General features: G+C 43.5%; 1 protein-coding gene and 1 non-coding gene across 3 annotated transcripts in view; one reads left to right on the forward strand and one right to left on the reverse strand.

Moving 5' to 3' along the window:
- Positions 1–22,946: 22,946 nt before the first annotated feature.
- TRNAD-GUC lies at positions 22,947–23,018 on the reverse strand. Its single transcript has one exon. It is a non-coding gene; the product is annotated as a tRNA-Asp (tRNA).
- Positions 23,019–23,381: 363 nt separating this feature from the next.
- The window catches only part of LTA4H (leukotriene A4 hydrolase), a 28,406-nt gene continuing 24,950 nt past the window's right edge, over positions 23,382–26,837 (forward strand). The window contains exon 1 of one of the 2 annotated variants that reach the window (XM_012664015.1): positions 23,382–23,685. In XM_012664015.1, the coding sequence (XP_012519469.1) occupies positions 23,527–23,685 (159 nt within the window). In that variant the 5' untranslated portion in view covers positions 23,382–23,526. The remainder of the gene's footprint in view (positions 23,686–26,837) is intronic. The other variant, XM_012664016.1, reaches the window with a different exon arrangement.

Below are 26,837 nucleotides of genomic sequence, written 5' to 3' on the forward strand. Positions count from 1 at the left end.
TCTTTCATTTAATCTAATTAATTCATTTATTTATTTTGAGGCAGAGTCTCGCTCTGTTGACCAAACTAAAGTGCAGTGGCTTCATCACAGCTCACTGCAACCTCAAACTCCTGAGCTCAAGTGATCCTCCTGACTCCAGAGTAGTAGCTGGGACTATAGGTGTGCACCACCACACCCGGCTAATTTTTTATATATATATATATATATGTGTGTGTGTGTGTGTGTGTGTGTGTGTGTGTGTATATATATATATATATATATATATATAGGAATATATTTCGTAGAGTTGGGGTCTTGCTATGTTGCCCAGGCTAGTCTCGAACTCCTGGCCTCAAGTCATCCTCCCACCTCAGCCTCCCAAAGTGCTGAGCCACCTCACCCAGCTGATATGTAATTTCTTTGTGCATGAGTACATAGAGGGAATCAGTCAGAACTATTATCGAAATTTTTTAAATCGAACCTCTAAATGGCTTAAATAATATGGAAAATTTACTATCTTGCTTAACAAGAAGTCCTGAGATAGGACAGGTACAAAGTCAGTCAATTCAACTCTCAACAATGTTAAGAAAGATTCAGGTTCTTTCCATTCTCACTGAGCAAAACAAGTTTGACTCTCTGGCTACCTCCCCTCATGGTCACAAGATGATAGCAATGGTTCCAGACATCCCACACAAGCCCCACAACATCCTTTGGATGTACAGTCTGTGTGTGTGCATGTGTGCATGTGTGTGTGTGTGTGTGTGTGATCACAAAGGAAAATCTTTCCCAGAAGCACATCATATTAGAGTACAGCTTAAGCTACTAAAACAAAAAAGCTAAAAAAATATGATTCAAACAAGAAAGACATTTGTTTTCTTCTCATGTACCAGTCCCCATGTATGTAAGTCTTTCTGCGTTGCTGCTCTGCCCACTCCCTAGAGTCATGTGCTTACTCCAAGTTGGATCATCAATACCACCTCTCAGTCCGCAGAAAGAGGATGAGAAAGTGAAGAACGAGCAATCTCCTTATTAATAACATGATTTGGAAATTAGACTCATCATTTTTTCTCACACCCCACCAGCCAAAACTTAGTCACGCGGCCACACCCCGCAGCAAGGGAGGCTGGGCATTGCACTCTGTAGCTGGGCACGTGCCTAGCGGACCCTGGAGGCATCTCGTCTCCTGACGAGAAAGGAAAAGTGAGCAGGGGAGGCAATTAACATTCTCTGCCACACTCCCCTAGTAGATTTCTGCTCATATCTCATCGGTCAGAATTACATAACATGATCAGACCCAAACCACTAACTGCATGGGGAATGAGATCACCATGACCAACTTGGACCAGGGTTCTCGACATCGGCACCATTAACATTTTGGACCAGGTCACTTTTCGTGGTCGCGGGCTATCCTGTGCACTGTGGAATGTTTAGCAGCATCCCTGCCCACTACCCATTAGATGCCAGTGGCACAACGCTTTCTCCCATTGTAACAACCAAAAATGTCTCTAGACATTGCCAAATCACTTTCAGTTGAGAATCACCGCCTTAGATCAACCAGGATTTTACCCTAGAGCAGGAATAGATGTCCCTTTCCCTGAGTCATATTTGCAAAATAGGGACACAAATGAGAGCTATTCTAACAGGAGTGATGGGGGCAATGGCTTCTGTGCAGGCAACCAACAGTGTCAGCTACGTACAAGAAGAGAACGAATGTCAAATAACATGCTAGCAAATGGAGGTCCTGTCCGACCATCTTCAACTTTTTAATTTATTCAACATATATGTATTAAAGGCATACCCGCTGCCAAACTGTTCCAGGTGTTGTAGGCTCTGGAAATATGGTAGTGACTAAACAAAGTGCAAAATCCCTGCCTTTATGGATCTTGCATTTTAGCACATGGCTAGCTAACAGCTGAGAGTCAACTATGGAGGTGGTAGAGGGTAGTAGTGAAGCACAGGCATCGGAATTAAACACGCTTGGACCCAAATTCTGCTTCTGCTGCTTATTAAGTACGTGATTCTGGGCAAGTTACTTTTAGCACTCTGAGTTCCATTTTTCTTATCCATTAAGTGAAGATAACAATACACCCACCTGTTAGGGTTATTCTGAGGATTACAAGAGACAAACTCCTTAGCCCAGCACTTCACACGTAATTATCTCTAAATAAGTGTTAGCTATTTTATAGCAAAAGAGCACTAGATTTGGAGTCAAAAGTTTTTCATTCCACAAACATTTGTCGTGCATATACTATGTGCCAAGCTCAGTTCTGGACTCTGGGCATCTGAAGAGTCAGATAACTAAGACATATGCCTTGTCCTGAAAGAGCCCTCCAATTTCAATATTTAGTGGGGTGATGCTGAGGTGGGGGTGAGGGATGGGAAGATGAATCTAACCTGGGAATAATTCCTGGTTTAAGCCAACAGGTTTTTTTCAGCACCTGGATCAATGCCTGGCACATAGTAGGTGCTCAAAAAACACTTGCTGAATGAAGAAATGAATGAATGCTTCTATACAGTGAGAACAAAAATTCTGACTCACAGAACTGCTTTGTAAACTACAAAGTCCTATGTAAATGTCAGAGAAGTCATTGAGAATCCTTTGACATTATCAAAATAACTGATTTATGGGTAAATTGATAATATCAAAGCTTTACAAGTGCTTTGAATCCATTTGTCTTCTTAAATACATTGTTTACATTATTTTCCTAATAAACTCTTCCTCTCATTGACTGGAAAAATCAACTTCGAACCAATTCACACTAAATCATGGTAAATATGGGTGAGATCCAAATTAATTTATTTGGGTTTAAATATTTTTTAAGTTATCAGTTAAATTCATTGACATCATCCACTATATTAGATGTGAATTTTCTTACAACTTGGCTAAAAAAGTGGAGACAATAATGACAAATGACAATCTAACAAACAAAATTATTGACGACGACATTGACTCTGTTCTTCCAATTTGCTTGTAATTATTTTATTCTGACTTTTTTGTTTTTTTGGAGAATCAAGCTGTTTCTACTTAGATAACCTCTAAATCTTCAAAGGCAGATGTATTTTATTAATGTCATGCTGGAAGGAAGGGCTTTGGGGGCCGTTAGCTCATGCCTCGTTTCAGTAAAATGTTTCATTTAAATCTGGAAAAATTACAAGGTAAAATGTTTGTTGAATGCCTGGGGGCAGAGATGGGAAAAGAAAAGGTAAACTTTACCAAGAACTAAAGGTTGGCAAGAAATGGCAAGATGAGATTTGGCTTGAAAAATAGAAGCTTATTTATCACGAAGGAAACTATGAAAAAATCAAAGTACCCACTCCCCCTTGTATATTCTCCCAAATGACTCTGGATATGGCTTGTGAGGTGAGGGTAACCACTACTATATTAAAACTACAGGAACTTTTAATTTTCCCCTTGCTACTTGGCCTGAAAAATAGGTCACTGCCCCCACTGAGTCCTGAATGGCAGGACTCAGTTATAGCTTTTGCCAATTAGCTAGTCTTTCGTATACATGGATTTTTGTTTATATCCTATGATCCAATTATATATGTCTTTCCATTAAAAATATCCATTGAAATAAACATAAATCGTAATCACTAAAAGCATTTTCATATATTCCAAACCAAGTAAAAGCGGGAACAAGAGTTAAAGACACACCAACAAATAGGTATATTCAAGTTCCTTCTTCATGAAGTCAGTTGTTTATATTTTCTGGTTCAATCTCAGAGGTTCAGTAAGGAATTCGTTGTGAATCTTTTCTTGGGAACAAAAGTCTTTTATAAAGAATTTTTGACCTTCAGAGCTTACTGTGCTTAACAGACACCTTGAGGGGATCCATCCACCCACAGCCCCGCCTATGTGGCCACAGCTCCTGCTGGGGGGCCTCTGCCGTGACTCACTGGTCCCCAGTGACTCTGTTCGTTTCCTTGGGCGCTTCCGGCCTCAGGGTGGTTCTGGCTTCCCGCTGTTGTTAATCCCTTCGTGATTTCTCATCCTTTTTGTGTGCCCTAAACCCTGCCCACACCACTATAAAACAGTCTCTCATTAAACTTTCATCAGTTAAACCCGATATGGGCACCTGCCACTTGTTTCCTGCAGGGACCCTGTCCCTCTCCCTGTGTTATTTCCTATTTCTTCTCTAATAAATCTCCACAAACATGAATGTCTTAAAAATCCACAAGTTTAATATCTTACAGTTCTGAAGCTCAGAAGTCCAAATGGGTTTAACTTGGCTAAAATCAAGGTTTCAGCCAGGATTCATTCCTCTGAAGGTTCTAGGGGAGAATCCATTGCCTTGCCTTTTCCAGCTTACAGATGTCGCCTGCATTCTTTAGTCATGGCTCCTTCCTCCCTCTTTAAAGCCAGCAGTGTAGCATCTCCTCCCTTCCTCTCCCACCCCCAACCCAGCCCCCTTCTTCATCATATTGTCTTCTCTGGCTCTCACTCTCCTGCCTTCATCTTTCCCTTAGGAAGTCCCCTGAGAGTCAATTGAGCCCAACCAAATATTCCAGGATAATCTCCCCGTCTCAAATTCCTTAATTTAAGCACATCTGCAAAGCCCCTTTTGCCGTGTAAAGTAACATATTCACAGTTCCAGGAATTAGGACTTGGACATCTTTGGGAGGCCAGGGTAGGCATGATTCTGTCTACCAGCTCCCTTCAAGACAAGGGAGCCTTCTGTTTTCTTTCCCAATGCTCTGTTGCCTCAAACAGAAATACAGTCATGCATTGCTTAATGACACGGATATGACCTGAGAAATACATCGTTAGATGATTTAGTTGTCGTGCAAACATCCTAGAGAGGGTACACACACAAACCTAGATGGTACAGCCTACTACACGCCTGGGCTCTGTGGTACAGCCTATTGCTCTAGACTACAAACCTGTACAGCATGTTACTGTGCAGGCAGTTGTAGCACAATGGTGAGTATTTGTGTATCTAAACATAGAAAAGGCGCAGTAAGAATACAGTGTAAAAGTTGAAAAATGGTACCCCTGTCTAGGGCACTTACCATGAGTGGAGCTTGCAGGACTGGAAGTTGCTCTGGGTGTCCAGGGGGAGTGGTGAGTGAAGGTAAATTCCCTTCGGTGTGGCTCTCTCTTCCCCAGGTGGTTGTCCTCACTGTCATGGTCAGAGCTGGCTCACTGCTATGCGATCCCTTCCCAGCATGGGGACAAGAAAAAGAGGACACAGAGGGCAGGCAGCTTCCTTAAGGATGGAACTCCGAAACTGCAGACATCATTCCTATCCAGCTGATCAGAATTCAGTCACACGGCCACATCAAGCTGCAAGGGAGGCTGAGAAGCGTAGACTATTCTTGGGCAGCCATGTCCCCAGCCAAAATTCCTGGGCTTCTTCAACTTCCATAAAAGAAAGAAAGTGGAAGTTAGGGAACAATGAGGAGTCTCTGCCACGTTCTCTGCAGCTTAGTTTTCTCGTCTACCAAATGGGAAGGCAGTATTGATGGTGAGGGATGCGCACTCACTACAGGGCACCACTGTGTACAGTGAGTGTCCCACACATCTCAGTTTACGTTCCTACACTACATTCTCACCTCTTCTCCTCCAGGCTTGGGTCCTACCGTCTGCCCCAAAGTAAATGCAGACTGTGAATGACCCAAGGATGTGAAGGTGACTCCACTGGGTGCTGACCTCCTGGGTGTGGGTGGACTGGCTCCTTTAAAGATGCGAGGACAGGGCAAACCATCTGGCACCCACAGAGGGCCTGGCCCACCAAAGGTGCTGGATGAACGTGTGGTCTGGTTAATAAATAATCTCTCTATAGACGTGGAGCAGGTTCATGCTGAAGAGGAGAGAAAGCAGGGAGAGAGGCTAAAGACAGAATGATGGAGAGGAGGAAATGAAAACAATGGAGGAAAAGGAAGGGGCCAACACCTTCGTGTGCATTAGAAAAAGATCCTCCTTCCTCAGGACAAGTTACTACCACCTGCCTCAACATTGCTGTAATACGTATACAAACCTACGCTGACTAGGATAGGAATGGTGCCCCCTAGAGTTGTTCAGTTTCCAAGCAATGCAACTAGTCCTAGAAAAGCCACACAAAGCTTGAGGGATCAGGGTGAATGGGAATAATAGAGAATAAGAAAAAAAAACTCATATTGGTAGGAAGTGTAAGAATCAGGGATTGGAAATAAAAGTGGATGTCTTGGACTGAAGCCTGTCCCCTCAAAGCATGTCCCCACGTTGAAGCCCTACCCCCAGTCTGACTGTATTTGGAGACAGAGCCTTTAGGGGGGTAATTAAGGTTAAGTGAGGTCACAAGGGTGGGGCCTAATCCAATAGGACTGGTGTCCTTATGAGAAGAGAGGAAGAGACACCAATTATCTGTCTCCATGCGGCACAGAGAAGAGGCCATTCGAGGTGTGGGCACAGAGAAGAGGCCATTCGAGGTGTGGGGAGAGGGTAGACGTTGGCAAGGCAGGGAGGGCTCACCAGAGACCAACCCCGAGGGCGCTTTGATCACGGACTTCTAACCTCCAGAATGGGGAGAAAATCAATGTCTATTGTTTAAACCACCTGGTCTGTGGTGTTTTGTTGCGGTAGCCTGAGCTGCCTAACAGGTATTAAGTAGAGGAAAAGGGAAAAGGTTCATCACAGCAGAGGGAGGGCAGAGACTGGACAGAAAGGAGGGACTAGAGAGAAGAGGAACTTCTCTTCAAGGCCTAAATGAAGCTCAGTTCTTTTCTTCACACTGTGTTTCTGGACTTCAGGAGGGAGTGTCCGTGAAACTCTGAGACAGGCCAGTGTTTCGGTTCAGTCTTTATTAGTGAGGCTCTAGTGCCACCTGGTGGCAAAATGCTTCATTCATTCATTCATTCATTCATTCATTCCTTCAAGAAGCATCTACTGAGTGCCTGCTCTGTGCAAGGTATTGTGTTAAGCAAAGGAAATAATATTGGTGAACATCGATGAACACTTACTCTGTGCTGAGCTCGGTTCTGTGTGCTTTACGTGGAGAGATGATCTAAGCCTCACCACAACCCTCTGGGGTAAGTATGATTATCTGTTTTACAGAGGAGGAAACTGAGATTCAGAGAAACTAAATAACTTGCCCAAGAGCCTACAGCCAATAAGCGAGAGTCGGGTCTTGAACCAGGGAGAAGGCTCCAGAACTCTTGACACACTCCCTGCCCTTGAGAATCTTACAGTTTCTTCTTAAGAAGAAGTAAATGACCAGTTTAAAGGATTTGTGTTAAAAAAAAAAAAAAAAACTAGTAATATGAAATGGAAGCACACCATTTTATTCTTTACAGTTTCTGTTTTTGATTCACTATCAAGAATCTTTTCCTTTGGCTAAAAGAGGCCACATCAACTGACTCGTGGTGCATCCACTGGGTTCGGGCACTCTGGCCCAGGCTGGGAGGGTTTCAAAAAGTGCAAAGTCCACACTCCACAGGAGCATTTCTGCAAGAGGGAGGGGAGGAGAACTAGGTGGAAGGCAGAGCAGGAGAGTGCAGAGAGAGGGGAAGAAACCATAGATCTGCCCTATCCAATATGGCAGCCACAAGTCATTGTTTAAATTCTAATTTTAATGAATTAAATTAAATTACATTAAGTTCAAAATTCATTTCTTCGGTTGTACTAGCTACAACTCAAGTGTTCAATAGCCACGTGTCTCCTGCTGCCATAATGGGCTGCATAAATACAGAACCCTTCCGTCATCACAGAAGGTTCCTAAGGACTGCTATAGATACCTCGTCCCAGGGAACCGGGTCTTCCCCATGGCCGAGCCAGGCCCAGGTCACCCAGAGACCGTCTTACAGCTGGGAATCGGCAGGTGTGTGACAAAGTCAGAGAGCAGAAGTGCCACAATCCCAGCGCAAAACCAATGGTGCCTCTTTTCCTTGTGACCTGTCTCAGAGACAGGCTGAGAGTGGAGATTTCGAGCTTAATTCGGACATGGCCACATTTTTATGTGAGGTGACGAGAACCAAAGAGTGGCCTCGTTCCTCCCCTCCACCGAGTCCTGGAGCTGGTGGTTGGGTGCTGCTGCTCACACCTTCCGAGGGTCACCTACGGGTGTCCTCTGGCAGGTGGTGAGAGAAGGCAAGCACAACTTCACCTCCAGCCTCCACTCTGCTCAGGCCTTTGCCGGTAGTTGGTGCTCCATTAAGCTGTCCAGGAGTAGCCTCCACTGCAAACCGAGTAATGTGGGCCTCTGACCTCCCAGCCCTAGCCCTATGGAGACCTGAATGTACTGTTTAATAAAAGCTATTTTTGTGTGTGTGACAATCATGTTTATTTGCTTATATATGAGCCTCTGACTCTCTAACATTAATTTTTCCATTTGTGATGAACTGGCAGAGATGGGTGATATAGACAGGCAATAACCAGCTAGTAACATAAAATTTTAATTTAGGCTGGCTGCTAAAGAGACACTTACTAAAACACATGCAGACATAAACACATGGAACAGGGTAGCATCCAAACTTTAATCTAACCATTATTCCACCTCATTCTGTGTGACTGCTTTGTTAAATCTTTTTTGACTGGTATTTTCCCCTTTCCTTTTAATCCCACTCAACCTGATCGAGTCCTTTGATCACATCTGCACTCACTAAGTTCACTAGCCTCCCTAAGGATGCCCCTCCTCCCGGCTCCAAAACACCCTTCAGCTAAATTCACTCAACAAATATTGACTGAGCATCTACTGTCCTCAAAGAATTATGGTCTAGCAGGGAGACACCTTGGTGGAATGAAATAGATATAGATACACAGACATAGATATATAGTGAAATGTACCTTTTGGTTAATATTCCTTTGGTTGCAAATGATAGAAAACTCAAACTGGCTTAAGCCCAAAAAGGGAATTTTAGTGCATAGAGTCCAAGAATATACCTTGAATTTAGGTGGCGTGTGATCCAGAGGATCAAACAATGTCATCAGTGGACTCTTTCCCACTCTGTCTCGTTCCTTTCTCACTCTCTTCATTTTGGCTTCATTCTCAGGCAGTATGTGAAGACTGGAAGTCTGCTGCAAGTTCCAGGCTTGGGATGGAAACGTGTATGTTGCTTCCCTGCTGGGAAAGCTCCTGCGTATATCCCAGATTCGCTCTAATTAGACTAACCTGAGTCACATGATCACCTCTGCACTGTGGGTCCTTAGTGCTCTGATTGAGTAGGGGATTCAAAGTGGCTACAGCTGGGTATCTGCCTTAGTGGGTGGGGTCTCATCAGTTGGCTGCTTATGATTGGCTGAAGCTCTTCAGTCTGTGATCTGCGGAAACCCGGCTCTATGGTACAAAAATGCACTGCTAAGTTACGTTTCAATTTATTTACATACTATCAGGTTGCTGTTTGTTCCATAGAAACTCAAGGTACAGAAACAGCCTTAGGCCAATGGCCTCATGCTTATTTAGTTTAGCACGAGGTAGACGAAAAACAGCAAGCATCTCTACAGTGTGGGTAAGACATATTGAGAGCACAGTAAACAGGTGCCTAAATCTGCACGCAAGCCACAGAAGGCTTCATAGCAGAGGCTAAATCTTAGTTAACTCTTGAAAAACGAGCAGGAGTTTTCTGGACAGGCAGGAGAAGCGGTGAGAATGGGAGAGAGGGGAATCCCAGCGGCACGAATGGCTTATGCAGAGTCACAAAAGAAAATAAACTATGTGTCCATCTTTTTATACCGGGCAAAGAGCCTGATTAAAAGCTAGACTCTGGAGCCAGAGTGCTTGGTTTGAGTCCCAGTTGAATCTTAGCTGGTTACTCAATCTCATCGTGTTTCAGTTTCCCTGCCTGTAAAACGTGAAAAATAATAGTACCTACCTTCCACGGTTGTTATCAGGATTAATGGAAATGTGTTAATATATTTACGGCACTTAGAATAGGGTCTGGCACATAAGTGCTAAAAAAAAATTGTTAAATAAATACAATTAGGTGAAACAAAATAAGTACGTTTATTGATTCATGCTGTGCTACAACCTAGTTTAAAATAATGGTCTATAATTATTTGGTGCAATGCACTATAGACTTGATTTAAAAAATCAGCAAAATTTTCCCTTTCTCATGATAATTTGTATCGGTAACATTATGTATCATATCATATATAATCCAGTTCCTTCTCATATATAAATTGCCCTCTTGCTGGTTGTCACGCTGTTATCCCATTGTTCCACATTTTATAGGAAATGTAGTTTCTCTTTCCGGCCTTTGTTTCCTAAGGTCTAATCTTGCAGGCTTATTTTAGCAAAATGTTGCTCAATTTAGCCCACCCAGTCTCATGAGACAACAGCCTGACCCAAACAACCCTGAAAGAGAGGAATTAAACAGAATGTGCACACAACCCACTCTGTTTTGTGTTCATTTTGTAAATGTCAGGCTCTGAAATTGGGTCAACAGTCTTGTTATTCCTCATCTGTGTGTTACATTTTCTTAATTTGTGTAAGCGTTAGGGACTTTGGTCAGATGTTCTCAGTATATTTCATTCTTTGGCAACCCACCAACCTCCACCCTTAAGTAACAATGACTTTCGAAATGGTCTAAGCAAAAGGAAATACACTATATATCTCATTCGCAATGTTTCATGCCATGAGAGGAAGAGAGGAAGTTAGTTAGGAAAAAAGGCCCATGGTGAGGCCAGGGTAGCGGCTCATACTATCTAGGTGTGAATTCCAGCTCTGACTCGTCCAAGCTGAGTGACTTGAGCAAATGACTTATTTGTGGGAGCTTCAGTCTCCTCATCTGTAAAATAGGGATAATAATAATACCCGCCTCATGGTAGTAGCCAACCCCCAAAAAGACGCCTAACAATCAGCTCTCCTGTTACTCACAGCTGTGTGTGGTTTCCTCCTGCTGTAGCTGGTTGGTCTCTGTGACCAGTGGAATATGAAAGAAGTGGTGGCATGTCACTTTCAAGGCTCAAGGATGTTAGCTAAAGGCTGGAAAGACAGCCTCCCGGGGCCGCCATTTCCTCCACTTCCAGAGGACGGGAGACCTCAGTGACTAGCTCCTGGCCCAACACCAGGCAAGGGCGGAGTGGACGGCCCCACAGAGACATCTCGGGTAAAATGTGATGCGTTCTTTGGAAACACACCTGGGGGTTCAAGACGTGTCTCTTAGTCCATTGGGGCTACTATAACAAAATACCATAGACCGGAAAGCTTACAAACAACAAAGATTTGTTTTTCACATTTCTGGAGGCCAGAAGCCCAAGATCAAGGCACCGACAGATTCAGTGTTTGGTGAGGGCTTCCTGGTTCACAGGGAGAGCACTTTCTAGCTGTGTCCTCACATGGTAGAAGGCACTAGCTAGCTCTCTGGGGTCCTTTTATAAGAGCACTAATCCCATTCACAGTGACTCTGCCCTCGTGACCTAATCACTTCCCAAAGGCCCCATCTCCTAAAACATCACTTTGGGGATTAGAATCTCAACATACGAATTGAAGGAAGTGGGAGCCCAAATGGTCCATAACAAAGTATAAGTTATTTTTCTGAATTTGGTTTTTGTTTCTAACTTTGCTTATAACTGTCAACCTCATGGGAAGTATTTTCCCTCTCAATTACCCACCCAAACTTTCCACATTCATTCAGGAGAAGTTTCCAAAGTGGAATGGACACATGCACACAGCAATCATTTGGATGCAGGCAGTAAATATGAAATCTCTAATATTCTTTATGTAACTGGTCTGTTTCCCAGGCATGGCTTGTGAACTATCATCACAAACAACTGTATGTTTTTTGTTCTACTGGCCCTTTAACTTTTCTCTGTGAGCTAGTGCTTCCCCTGCCCCTGGATAAACCTTGTGCAGGTTCGTGATTTTTCTGAATCCTCAGGTGACTCAAAGTTTTGTGGTCATGTTTCCCAAATTGCAGCCTCAATTCAGAAGTTAGAATGTAATTATAAATGAGAGCCTTAGTCAGCTCAGGCTGCCATAACAAAATACCAGAGACTGGGTGGCTTAAATAGTAGACATTTATTTTTCACAGTTCTGGAGGCTGGGAAGCCAAGTTCAAAGTGCTAGCAGATTCAGTGTCTGGTGAGGGTCCCTTTCCTGGCTTGCAGATGGCCACCTTCTTGCTGTATCTTCACACAGTAGAAGAAGAAACTCTGGTCTCTCTTCCTCTTCTTATATAGGCAGTAATCCCACCATGGGGCTCCTCCTTCAAGACTACATCTAAATCTAATCACCTCCCAAAGGCCTCACCTCCTAATACCATCACGTTGGAGGTTAGAGCTTCAACAAGAAATTCAGAAGGAGATTCAAACATTTAGTCCATAACATTCTTCTCTTGCCCTCCCCCAAAATTCACATTCTTCTTGAATGCAAAATACATGCATTCCATCCTAACAGTCTCATCCTAGCATCAACTCTAAAGTCTAAAGTGTCATCCAATATCATCTAAATCAAATAAGAGTGAGACCCGAGAGTCATCCTGAGGCAAAATTCCTCTCCACTTGTGAACTTGTGAAACCAGACAAGTTATGTGCTTCCAAAATCCAATGGTGGGAAAGGTATACAATAGGAACACACATTCCTATTGCAAAAGGGGGAAGCGGAAGGCAGAAAACTGTGATGAATACCAAGGAAGTCCAAAACCTAGAAAGGTGAACTTCATTAGGCCTTAAGGGTTAAGAATTATCCTCTTTGGCTCAATGAATGCTCTGCCCTCCAGGCCCACTGTGGTGGTGGTCCCACCTTCCAGAACCACTGGGGTGGAGGCATCACACCCATCACTCAGTGGGGTGGCCCCAGCCCTTCAGGTAGGGGTAGCACCACCCACACAGCTCTCCATGGGGGCCCCACCCATGTGACTCTGCTGGGTAGTGGACCCACCCTTTGAAACGGGGGGTGCAGGCAGCCTTGTTCTCAGGGACCCCAAACACTCTGGGCCAGTGGTGGGAGTATCAGCCCTGATGATCTCTGAATTGCCTTTGGGGTCCTTCTCTTTTCTTGAAGGATAATGCATATGTGCGGCCTTATTTCATTCCATCTTGTTGTGTCTTTTCCCTTTGGTCCCAACTGGCAGCCTTTCTGCCAGTATAATCCCACCTCTATCCCTGGCTTCTGTTCAGATGGCTGCTGATTAAGTCCATAGTTCACACCCGCATTACACTGCTTATGAAACAGCTGGTCAGCCACACCCGTGATGTTCCCTTCTGAACACGAGAATCATTTTTTGCAGTATGAACAGGCTAAGAGTTTCCCAAATCTTTAAGTGCTGGTTCTTTTTTACTTAATGATTCCCTCTTCAATTATTTTCTCTCTTCTCCAACTTTACCATTAGTAGTCAGGAGGAACCAGGATGCTCCTTCAACACTCTGCTTAGAAATTGCCTCAGCTAACTATCCAATTTCATTGCTCGAAAGTTCTATCTTCCACAAAACACTAGAACATGAACCCAATTCAGCACGCTCTTTGCCACTTTATAACAAGGCTTTTCTCCAGTGTCTAATATCACGTTTCTCATTTCCATCTGAGACCTCATTGGAATGGCCTCTGCCACCGTATTTCTGCCCACATTCTGTTCATGATTATTTGTGTATTCTCTGAGAAGAGGGAGGCTTTCTCTCCAGCTCTCCTCTTTTCTTTTGGTGCCCTCGCCAGAATCACCTTTAGCAATCTTTGACAGCAACCTCAGCTTTTTCTAGCACATACCTCAAAACTCCTCCAGCCTTCGCCTGTGACCCCGTTCCAAGACTGCTTCCACATTCTTATGTATTTGTTATAGCAGCACCCGCTCCTTATACCAATTTCTGTCTTAGCATGGGCTGCCATACCAAAATAACAATGAGCAACAGGAACAATTACTAGCAGAATTAGTAATTCTCCTACTCCAAGATAAGGTGAGTACATTAACAAACAAAACAAGATAATAGTGACAAATCAGATTTGATAAGAAGGTAACCCCCTCATGCAAAACATAATTATAAGATGGTTATTTGAAGTAAGGATTTACATTCACTCTTGTTGACAGTGAACCTTGCCCTCCGTGTATTTTGTATCTTGAGATACTAACTAATTATATTAGCACATGAGAATAATTTGCAGACATTTATTGAGGGTGTGCCTCCAATTTTTTTCTGATATTGATAAGCAATAAAAAAAAATTAGAGATCCCTGCTTTATATTTCCACACAAGCATTGCTGCCTCGAGGAAGATGCCCACTGACCTTTCCATTGAAGTCCTACAGCGTTTACGGAGTGCCCAACTGGATATCCTGTGATTACTCAGTCTCCCGCACTGATCTTTGGGGGTTTCATTTTATGGTCCCCACTTTCCCAGTGTGTTTGCAAACCTCCCAGGCACAAGTGGGAATCCATGCTGTTTGGTACCCACAGAAGGTGCCTGACAATACCACATAGCTGTATTTCTGCCTGCCATGCGTGCCCGCTTCCTTCTGGCCTGGAGTTTGGGAGTTCTAGAGTTATCTCCCTCCAAGTGAAGACTGAGGGGTAGAGGGTGGGGAGAAGGAGAAGAAAAAGTTGAAAAAAAAAATTTAAAAAATCCAGAAGGTTTGTTCTTTTAAATTCCTTAAAGAGCAGAAATAAAAGCCAAATCTACCACAAAATATCACTTAATTTCTAATTTTATATCATTCAAGCTCAATGATTCCTCTCAGAAATAAAGGGGAAGCATTTAAGGAGTGAGAGATTGAGAAGTTCTGGGAAGCTATGCCTTCTTCGTCAGAGCAACAACCTCAGCTCCCACAATATGTCTTTTCTTTCTGCCACCCTTCCTTCATTTCTTCCCTGCTTTCTTTCTTTCTTTTTTTTCTTAGAGACACGATCTGTTCTCTGTTGACCAAGCTAAACTGCAGTGGCTTCATCATAGCTCACAGCAACCTCCAACTCCTGGGCTGAAGCAATCCTCCTGCCTCAGCCTCCCGAGTAGCTGGGACTACAGGAGTGTGCCACAACGTCTGGCTAATTTTTGTTATTTTTTGTAGAGATGGGGTCTCACTATGTTGTTTGGGCTGGTCTTGAACTCCTGGCCTCAATCGACCCTCCCACCTCGATCTCCTAAAGTGGTAAGATTCCAGGCGTGAGCCATGGCACCTGGCCTCTCCTTTTTTTTATTCCTTTTGCATCTATTAAGTACCTACTATATTGTTTGGAGCGAGCTGGGTGCTGTGATAGAGTTAGCAGAGCTGTAAGATATGCTTGCCACCTCCACTTCTTTGGGAACAGGGAGAGAGAGGTATAAAAAAACAAATGCAAACTAACTGAAAGGACAAGAAATATATACAGCCAATTCTCATTATTCACAGTAGCTATATTCTATAAAGTTGCTGCGAACACTGAATTAGTGAATCCTAAACCATTGCTCCCAGGGGAAATAGAGTAGGTTCCTGAGAGCCTCTGGTCACAATATTTTTGTCAATGAATCAATACATAACCTTGTTTTGTATGTGTTTCAGTTGAAAGACACTTTATGTAGTACACAGTTGATCATTAACACCGAACTCACAGCCAACAGCACTGTAACTCATGCCTGAACGAAACTTACCTAACACTCATACTTCCCCCCCTAAAGCACATCACAATCTTCTTGCACTTGGGAACACTACAGAGCAATTGAGCACTTGCTTGGGAAACATTTTAAACAGCGAAATCACCAACAAAAATCATGAAAATGGGAAAAAATGTGACACTAGACTGCAAAAAGGACATTTGTTTACTGTATAAGAGTAGAAACAAGAAGGCAGCTTTGACCTCGGTTGAGCACGTGAGCCTCTGCAGATTCAAGTTTTTCACAGCTCTGAGTGTGTCCGAGCATGACCCTGTGCTGTGAGTACTGATTTGAGGAAAACAAATAAATTTTAGTGAGTAGGCAAATTTGCAAACACCAAATTCAAGAGTAATGATGATTGACTATATGTACACACACACACACACACACACACACACACACACACACACGTGTATCTGTATATAAAGTTCATGTTCAGAAGAATTAAGGACCAAAAGAGAAAGGAAACACATAGGGAAATACTCATGGAGAAAGGGGGCAGTGAGCAGAGGTGGGAGGAACAGGCATGGAGGCCTTCTGGGCGCTGGGCGGGTGGGGCTGAGCGTGGTGTGGTGTCTGGGAGGAAGGAAGGAGAGCCCGGCTGGAGAAGGGGGCTGGTCTGGAAGCCAAGGGGCAGCAGCTTGGGAGGAAGGTAGAGGCCAGGTCTAGGACGTATGTGGAAGGTCACGGCTCAGTTCTCAGTTTAAGAAACCCTGCGGCACACCTGCAGGGGGCGGGAAAGTGAAGAGTAAGCCAACCATGTGCCCAATTCTGAATTCCAAATCAGAAAGGCCTTTTATAAGAAATGACAAAATGGTAGTTAATTCTTCAAACACAGACTTGTAGATGGGACGAATGTTTAGGATGAAAACCTTTCAGACTGATCTTCACTCATGAAAACACAATTCGTGAGCAAGCAGCGAGAACCTGCTCTGCTGGCAAAACAAGAGAAATTGGGCTCAGAGTCAACCAAGATAAGTCAGAGATAGGGCTTTTGAGAATGAAACCCTGTAGACACTTATCAAACCCAACTCACGCTTTAGGGCATCAGAACAAAGGTGTCAGGCATCTGCTGTGATGAAATAGCACTGGCTGCCTAGCAGAAAAATACAAGCAGAGCTGGAATCTCTGAGTCAGAAAAAAAGAGGTTCAGCACGGCTTGCAATCAGGCATACCTGGAAAAGCAACAGAAGTGGCTGAGAGGAAAATATGATCAAGACCAACAGTTGCCAATAACTTTTTTTCCTGTAACTTGAAAACAGCTTCCTTCTCTGCTTCATCCACTTCTCCTCCTACCCAAGCCAGGGTGGTTGGGGCGGGGGCAGCAGGATGGGGTGGAGGAGGCACTGAATTTGTGTCAATAGCTACAGAACTGCGTTGCTGCAATGAATGATTTTGGCTCAGTGCAGTGGTTCCAAAGGAAATTGCCTGGCGTGGGTTTAGCTGTCCAGACTTCAAAGTAGCACATGAAAACCTGGCTGCAATCTGTTCAAAAGACATGTACTGGAACGTCCACAGCAGCACCATTCATAATAACTCAGAACCGGAAATTACCCACATGTCCGTCCACAGTAGAGTGGATGAGTAAACGGCGGTATATCCACATGCGGAACACTATAGGGCGGTGTGAGTGCACAACCTAGAACTACACACAACACTGCGGAGGAATCTCACAAACGTAATGGTGAGCCAAAGGAGCCAGGCATGACAGTACATACTGTGTGTTTCCATTCATATAACGGAAATATAAATAGCAAAACAGGTCAAAGTAATATGCTACTGGAAGTCAGGCAGTGGTACCCCTCGGAAGCAGGATTTATAGAGAATAGGAGGGAACTTAAGGGGGACAGCTAGAGGGGTGGTTGTAATGTTCTGTTTCTAGTCTGGGTGCAGATTGCACTGGTACGCTCAGTTTATCAAGTTCAGGGAGTTACACTTACATTATGTGCACTTTTATGAATGGACAGTATGCTTCAATAATTGTGTTTTTTAAAGTGTTTACCATTAGCAGGAGGGTGGCAAGGGCATTCTGTATTGCAAGCAAACAGATTGCCTGGTGGCATCAGAGGATGAGGAAGGGTCCACAGTCAACACATAGTGAAGCACAGAATAAAAGCATGCCTGGAACCTCATATGGAATCTCATTCATTCATTTACACATTTTTTCATTCACTCAACAAACATGCTCAGAGAGGGAAAATATACAGTCAGTGTCTTAGGGACGCTTACGTAGAGCTAGGTGGGGCCAGTGCTCGAGAGAGTATGAAGTACACGGGATGTCACATAGCCAGCGGGCACTCTGGCTCCACCCCAGAGCAGTTTGACAAGTAAACTGACAATCGTGCAGTGCTGTAAGTGCTTTGTTAAGGATGGGGGTATTAGGGGAGCCCTGATTTGGGGGTCCAGGGCAGTGGATCCCAAGAGCAAGAGTCCTGACATGTTTGATTACTCTTGAACTGTATTTCCTCCCATTCCAAAAGTATCCTTTGAGTTTCTAATTTAATATGCCCACGGATCACCAGGGGATCTTAATAGGTTCTGATCTAGCAGGTTTGGAGAGGGACCTGAGGTCTGAATTTCTGACGAGGTACACATCATGTGGGGAAAGAGAGGAGGCCACGCAGCCAGCGCAGCCAGCAGGCTCTCTGGCTCCAACCCGGGGCAGCTTGACAATCTGCTCTGTTCAGCCCAGTTCCTCCGGTAGGGAGGGCAACAGCAGAGAAACAAAAGGTAGACCTGCGTGGGAGGTGACACGGCTGGCTGGAGAGGCTCTGCAGACCCTGCCTGCTGTCAACCACGGTGGGGTGGGCTAGGAGGGCGAGGCAGGAGCCAGGAAGGGATTGCTATTTTACAAAATTTCTGGAACTTTGTCCTGTGCTTCTTTCATTTCTGGCCTCCCCAGCTGCTCAGACCTTCTCTTGACACGAAGAACAGACTGGAGATGTGACTATAAGTACAGAATTTGTGCACAGGGCTGCACAGGCAAAAAGAAATTAAACAGAAAAATGGAGGAACGGGTTAGGGTTGCCTCAACCATGTTGTCAGCTAAGCATAAAAAAGGTGGCTGAAATAATTTCTTCCATTTGCTCATATGCTGGAGGGAGGAAGTGAAGGGTGTCCCATGCAGCAGCTCGTTGCCTTAGGGAAAGACAATCTACTAGACTTCAGCCCAGACTGGAGGAAGGGGAGGCAGGGTGTGGAGGGGGAGAGAAGTGGAGGCATCTAGGCTTAAGGAAGGGCAGGAGAAGTCACAGAACTGGGACAACTTGGGGTCAGCTTGGCTGAAGCCACCTGAATCAGTGCAGGTGCAGAGCTGGGTGGGGCCCATGCTCGAGAGAGTATGACATACACAGGATGTCACCAAAGGCTGTTTTTGTTTGTGTTTGTGGTTTTTGATTCCAGTGACCTTTATCTTTTCTTTCTTTTTCTTTTTTTTTAAAAGATGGGGTCTCACTCTGTCACCTAAGGTGGAGTGCAATGGTACAGTCATAGCTCACCGTAACCTCAAACTCCTGGGCTCAAGTGATCTTCCTGCCTCAGCCTCTTGAGTAGCCAGGATTATAGGAATGGGACACTGTTAGGGACAGGAAGACAAGTGAGAGGTAATGGAATGTTAGGGGCAGAAAACTAAGAAAGAGGAAATGGTTGCAGAAAAATAGAAAAGGAAACAGTTATTTCAATCTTAAAGAATGGGGTAATTAGGCCATGGAACACTGACCAGCAGGGAATGGAAAAATGGAACTTTCCCCATCATAGGTATACTAGAAAGAATGACTGGAATGTAATCTTTAAGTCATGTCCAAAAATAGAAAGGAATTCAGTCCTAGTTACAACTAACCTTTACTACTAACCTTTACTAACATAAACTACTAGCACATAAAAAGAAAAACATAGAAGTAGACAAGGTCTTCTCCACTCGCGGAGACAGACCCGTTTCCCCTTAGAAAATGAATTTTGCTTTCCTCTCCTATATTATCTTATAATAAAAGCTGCTTAAGTAGATATACTCAGCATCTGCTCTTTTCTCTCTGTCGCATTGGCCCATCTTGCTTTGCTATTCCTCCAACCTAGGAGCCAAAGAACCAGGGAAAAACATCACTATTGAAAATACACCATGATACCACCATGCCCAGCTAATTTTTAAATTTTTTCGTAGAGATGGGGTCTTGCTATGTTGCCCAGGCTGGTCTTGAACTCCTGGGCTCAAGCAATCCTCCCGCCTCAGCCTCCCAGAGGGCTGGGATTACAGGCATGAACCACCACCACTGGCCTATTTTTTTTTTCATATCAATAAATAACTTTTTTTGAATAGGAAACATTCACCTACCTAAAAATTCAAAAGGCTTAAAAGGTTATTCAGTTGAAATATCTTCTTCCTGCCTCTGTTCCTTGGACACTCTATTTCTCCCTCCCCACAGGCAAATAATACCATGAGTTTCTTGAGAATCTTTCCTGAAATATTTTATGTAGATATCAGCAAAATCTTTAATATATTCTCTGCCCTCTTTCTACACAAAAACAGCAAGTCATCCATAATCAGTACCTTGTCACACTCTCTGACCACACTGCCCCATTATCTTTCCAGATTGTTCACCCTAATCCCACAGGAAGGCTAATTCGCTGACTGCCTCTCCATCATCTTTCACACCCCTGGTGTCCTCTCCTTGCCCAGCCTGCCCATGCTCTTGGTGTAACTCCCTTCAGGCAGTCATACCTGGCTAGAGAAAATTTACACAATAGTGCTGACCCAGCTCACTTCCCCAAATCTTTTCTAGGTAGCAGTATAGTAGAATGCACTTAATAAGTATCTGCGAATTACATTGAATATTCAAAGAAAGGAAAGGTGTATGTGAAGGAAGGGGAGAAAATAACGTGAAGTCTTTATACCCTTTTAAGGGAAGTCTTAGTGTACCAACTGAAATTTCCTGTAAATGCATTTCAAAACATATGATCTTTGCTAATGTTGCCATTCCTTTTTAGAGGCCTAATTTGGTAGGACCTGCTTTGCTGTACAAACCTCAGTTGCTTCTCAAGTCCCAGGTCTTCCTAAAAGCTGTTGCTAACAAAACAAGAAAAAATAAATATTAAAATGATCAAAATAGACAAAATAAAAGCCAATAGCAATAACACTACTAGCTAACAGATAACAAATGCTCATTCTGTGCCAAGCACAGTGCTAAGCACGTCCCATACATTATCTCATTTCATCTTTCCAACAACCCCGTGAGGCATGTGTACCTCAATTATCCTGAGGGATAAGTAACTTTTCCAGGAGAGCAGCATGGCTGGAATACTTCCTGTTCATATGGCTCTATAAATATATGTACTATTTCTTTTCATAAAACTTTATATAGATCATTTTTTTCATCCTTAATTAACTCTCCTTTGGTAGATAGAACCTGATATTTCCTTTATTTTATAGATGGAATGGAAAGCCTCATCTTTAAAAGCATTCCCAATCTACCATTAGGTATAAAAAATACTCCTATTGTTTGTGAATTGCTAATTTTGTACACTCTGTTTTGGAGGTCAGTGGTATCTTAGAAAACAATTGCTATTGTATATCTGTCTTTTAATGAATATATTAATCAATTGAGGAATTCATTTGTGGTTTTCTGTGGATATATTTTTTGAACACGAGTGGTATAAACCCTGTGGGTTCCTGGTAATCAATAATGGAAGATGATATTGACAGTCTTTTTTTAAAACAAACTATCCTTTCTCCATACTAGCTAAAGAAGATGATTTGATTCTGTATTACTTAACTAAATTAATTCTATTGTATCATATGTAACCCAAGATTTGGCAACCTTAAAAAATGTTTGCAAATGTTGATCACATCATCAATTCTCAGGCCATATGAAATTAGGACCTGTGCATGTATAAGGTACTGGATTTCATAGTGGGGGATATTTTTGTTTTCCTTTGGCTTGCAGAGGCCAACACAAGGATACCCAAATTCATAGCATCTTTTTCTGTTGCTGGAGCCAAATTTAATTGTTAGATCATTTTTGATAGAGGATGGAACTGTAGCAGCACACCCAATCGATCACACTTTTTAAATCTTCATTTTGCTCATCTCTAGAAACGCTTTCACCTCTATATCTAAATATGTTAAAGTTTCTCGTGCAAAACAAAACCTTTCCCAATGCTGCATTTCTCTCTAGCTACCCCTTTTATCTTCCCTTTGTGAGGAGACCATGTATCCTGACAGTGGCTTATGTTCTACTTCCCCTCTTCTCTTCCATTGCTCAATCCACTATTCTCAAACCACGAAAGGCAACAAAGCCACCACCTTCCCACCCTCACTTTCCTGCCAAATCCAAAGGAGAATCTTCACTCCTTACTTTAGTGGCCCCCTGGGCTGCATTTGACATTGTTGGCTGGCTCTTTCTAGTTTATTCATGGGTTTCTCTTCCTCTAGCTCCCTTTTAAAAAAATTAAATTCTGCTGTTCTCCCAGCTTCCAACCTGTTTTCATTGCTCTTCTCTTTACATATTCTACCTGGGTTGAGCTTACCCCATAATTTCTTCTATTGCACATGTGATGTTGTCATACCTACCTGACACTTCCCCAGAGCTACAGACTTGCATATCCAAGTGACTGATGGACATCTCCACTTTGACTCCCGTAGGTTTTCAAACCGCCAAGTCCAAAATTGAACTTGGCATCTTCCCCTGAAATCTGTCCTCTTCATATAGTCTACACCTCTGGTTAATGATTACCCAGCCACTGAAGCCAAAAATCTGACAGTCATCTTAGGCTCCTCTCAATCTGTGAATCCACCTACCTCTCAAGTATTCCCACCACTCATTCCTTCCTCTCTAATTCCTTCCTCTCTATTCTAACTTATTACTTATTACTTACGTGTGTCAGGGCCCCAGCATTTTCTGCCTGGACTATTTTAATAGTTTCCTAACTCTCCTGCTTCTGGTTTGATATCTCATTTTCATTTTCATTTTCTGAATGCTACCAGTGCTTTCTTTATAACATGAATCCTATCATGCATGGCACTCCCCTCCTTAAAATTCTTCAATGGGTCCCCCATTCATGCATTCAGGATTAAAAGCCCAGGATTAAAAGCTCAACCCAAGTAGAGTGTGTAAAGAGAAGAGCAGTGAAAACAGGTTGGAAAACAGGTTTAAGGTCCTTTGAGACTTGTCCTCTTCCAATTTCTCTAGTTTCAGGTCTGAGGCCCCGCTCTAAAAGCAAGGCTTCCTTTGCATTCTCTAACCTCCCGGAGGGGCCCCAGAGCTGAGGTAGAAGTCCCAGCTCTACATTCCCACTGCCGCCAGTGCACACTTCACTTCTGTAACAGAAATCATTACAGTTTCTAAGATGGGAATGTTGGCTTTCTGTTTTAGACGCCCAAGGCTTGGAAATTTACCTGATAAACAGTAAAACTGACAGACTTGAGCTTACTTGCAACCCAGCAACAAAACAGCTTTTAAAATACGAATTTTACTGCTGATTGGGGGAAAAAAACATCCTTGTGCCTCCCCGTCGGGGAATCGAACCCCGGTCTCCCGCGTGACAGGCGGGGATACTCACCACTATACTAACGAGGAACCGCACAGAAGATGGCCTTCCGACAAACCTTTTGACTTCGCCCCGCCCTCACTACACACAACTACCAACAAGTTTTTTTCCTTTGTTGCCATCATACTTTCCACCAAAGTCAGATAGAACTAATGTGGAAGCGTTCAATTTGCTCTCCGGCTCCACTTATTTCCCTCAGCCCAACCCTCTCTCCTGCCCCTACTTCCCTCCGGTTCTTCCCTCTCCTCGGCCTCCAAAAGCAATCTCGGTCCCCCCACCCTCCCCGACACGCACGCTCCCAGGCAGCGAAGCGCAGGCCTCGGCCTCGTCGCGCTGCACCACGGGAATTTTGGTCCAGTCCTCGCCGGCCCCTCGCTCCTCCGACTTCAGAGAACTTCTTTTCCCGGCATGCGCCGCGAACCCCTCCTCCTCTTCTCTACCTACCTCCTCACCCCCCGGCCGCCTCCTCTGCTCCGATCGGATCCTGGCTGCTGAGTGTGAGGTGCGGGTCGGTCTGCGGCGCGATCCCCCGGAGCCATGCCGGAGGTCGTGGATACCTGTTCTCTGGCCTCTCCAGCTTCGATCTGCCAGACCAAGCATTTGCACCTGCGCTGCAGCGTCGACTTCACTCGCCGGGCGCTGACTGGGACCGCCGCGCTCACGGTCCAGTCCCAGGAGGACAATCTGCGCAGCCTGGTACGGTGGGACGTCTGCCCGGTGCCCGCCTCTCCCGGCCACCCGCCCCTCGCCCCTCGTTCCCGGGGGCTCCGGCTTACCCCTGCCTAGCCCCACGCCGCGTCTGCTCTTCCGCAGTCCCCACCCAACCCCTGTTCTGCACCTCCTCTTCAGCCCCCACTCACCCCATAGCATGCCCTCTTCAGCCCCACGTACGCCTGCCTCTGTGTCCCTGCCCTCACTCCCACCTACGTCTTCTCCACCCCTCTCCCCGATCCACTCTCCAGTCCCTGGGCACATCCCGGCGCCCTATCCACGCCTCTCTCCTCACCCAGCCCTCGGGTTTCGTCTTTGCAACAGTCCCTCAGAATCCTAGTTCCCAAGGCTAATTCCCCGTGGCCTCCCCATTTCCTCGGCCTGCAGCCCAGAACCCCCTCCTCAGGCCCCAGACTTCTCCCAGCCCCCAGCGCACCTTCCTCAGTCTAGGCTCATCATCCCATGTTCTGTCGATCCCTGATCCCACTTTTCCCTCCCAGGCACTTTATTAAAACCCTCAGGTCTGCAGGATGCGACCGATTGCCCAGCTCCCTCGATCTCCCTGCTGGTAGTTCTCAAATCTCTTAGGATTCCCGGCGCGAAACCCCTTCTCTCAGCCTTGCTTTGAAACTAACAGTCTCTGCTTTCTAACTCTAGGTGCAGCTCTTTTTCTTCAGCGTCCTTTCTACCTTTGATTCCTATCACCCTTCTTAGCATCTTCTAATAATTTAAGGACAGATGGAACGTTCAAGCTTTCTAAGGATGACTCAGTATGCTTTATTGATAGTTGCTTCCAAGGAGGAAGTAATTATTGTATTTCTTAGAAAATACATACTTTTACAAGCTCTCTAATCATTTGAATGAAGATTCGTTTAGATTCATGGAATGTTATTCAGTGATTTTATCTATGGCCTATAACCTACGTTTATACTCAAATGGGTTGATAGTGTTTGGTTTGCACCTTTCACTTGAAGAATTTCGTAGAAGAGCATTTTAGAATTAAGAGGGACATAAAAAGACCAGCCATATTCGGCTTCCTCACCAGGGTAGAATGACAACACAGTGTGTTTTGCACAGTGTATCGTGATGAGATCTACTCAAACACAGCAATTAGCAATTGGACCAAGTATGTTGTAGGTTTGAGGAGGGAAATTAGTGGAGTCAAATAATTGGGTAGAATTATAAGTACAGATAAGAATTGGTGGGTTTTGTGCCTCTTTTTCCTATTTATGCAATAGATCTGTATTTTGCGTTCATTAGTATGAATTATTATAATAAAGCACTTAACTTTCTCTTTGTCTTTTAACATGTTAATAGATTAATTGATTTGAAAAATAGGTCTACTCCTCTATGTACCGATATGTAATTACCAAAAGTACTATAAGAAAGAAAATAAATAAAAGTATTATAAGCAAGAAGGTAACTATTTCCTTGTAAGTTGCACTTTGGTCTTCCTGAAGTAGCATGCAGTGGCAGTTTTGCCCAGGCAGGACTGGCGTGAAGTCCTACTTCAATGCAGTCTCTCCTTTTATTAAAGGAAAGTGAATTTTGATAGCTCATTGCTGCTTAATATGGCCTTGCACTCTCTGTTTTGTAAAAATAAAAGCTTTACCTCTGTTCCTTTAAGTAAGCAAGAGTCAGGGATGTTTACATTTTGAAAAGAATGTCCCAATCTAAAAACCTGTTCGTTGTTTTACATTCCCCAAATCTAGAGAGGAGTAAGATTTTTAAATTATGATTTCTGGTTGTCACATTTGTTTAGCAAATTAGAGCCTGAAATTATAATAATGTTAGATTTTATACAAGGCAATTTGTAGTACAAAGTAACATCTGTTTATAATTGTTTACTTACTTATGACAATAACCTGAAACCAAGAGTTCTCATTATTTATTTATTCATATTTATTTAAAGTTGGCTTCTTTTCTTTCCTCTACTAGATTATGTAGGGACTATGTTTCATAGTGTCTCAAATTCCTAGTATAGCGCCTAACATGTAGAGCTCACTCAAAAGTTTGATTAATAGATGAATTCCATAAGAAAATAGTGCCAAAGCTTCATATGGGCTACAGGGATAATAGTACAAACTGTCTCAAAAGTGAGATAGCAAGACCCAGTTCCAGTGCTAGGTGAGGAGAGACTTCACATCTTCTTTTCCTCTCCATTCTTGAAGTCTGTGATGCTGGGGAATGCTGAGGGAGTTCTAACAGGACTAATTCCTAGCTTTCTAAAATCTTTCAAGTTTTGGTTTATTTACACTGAAGTTTGGTACTCAAAATTTGTGATAATTTGCAAACATTTCTCTCTTTTTATTGAAACTTTCAGAATTTTTTCTTTCAGTTGGTGGCTCAGTGAGGTTTTAGTGTCATGGCCAAGATCACATAGACTAGTAAGTGGGGGAAACCAGCAGTTGCAGTTGAACACAGGTCTTTCTGACCGCAAACCCTCTGGTCTTCACAAAATAAATGGCTGTGCTGGGAATCACATCAAGGTGGTTTTTGTTTTTAGTTTTGTTTTTAACACACAAGCCTGTGGTTTTTTCATCATAGCACTTTGTGGATAACAAGTAGAAAATGTAAATAGAAACATAATAGTGAGGCATAAGGCTTTTTTTTTTTTAACCCTGCTTTGTTCCAGAAAGAATTTGAGACTGCTTAAAACAACATACACAGTGTAATAAGATTTAAAATAATTAAATAATTTGGAAGAAGAGAGAATAAAGATAGGAGAAACAAAACCCATGGCATAAAACCCTGTATATGGATATATGAAAGTACATATGAGTTTGAATCCTAGGAGGAAATATAGGGCGAGATATATTGAGGAGTTAGAGTGAAAGAAACTTAAGTTGAAGGTGAAGTTTTTATAACAGAAATTAAGTTTTAGGAGACAGAAGCAAAGGCATTTTAATTTAGACTTTTACTTAAAGCCCAAAATTTGTGTGGCTATCCTAGAGTTACTTAACAATATATATGCAAATCTTAGGACCCAAAAATTTTCAGGAAGCTTAGGGTCCCAAATGATAAGACCAATACTAACTTTTGACTCCTTTAATTCTTGTGATTTCACTCTGTATTTTATACTCTCTGTAAGCAATTAGTTCCACTCTATAATCACTGTAGTAACCTATTTCCCATAC

The sequence above is a fragment of the Propithecus coquereli genome, unplaced genomic scaffold, assembly GCF_000956105.1.
Source record: "Propithecus coquereli isolate 6110/MARCELLA unplaced genomic scaffold, Pcoq_1.0 Scaffold85, whole genome shotgun sequence".
NCBI lineage: Eukaryota > Metazoa > Chordata > Mammalia > Primates > Indriidae > Propithecus > Propithecus coquereli.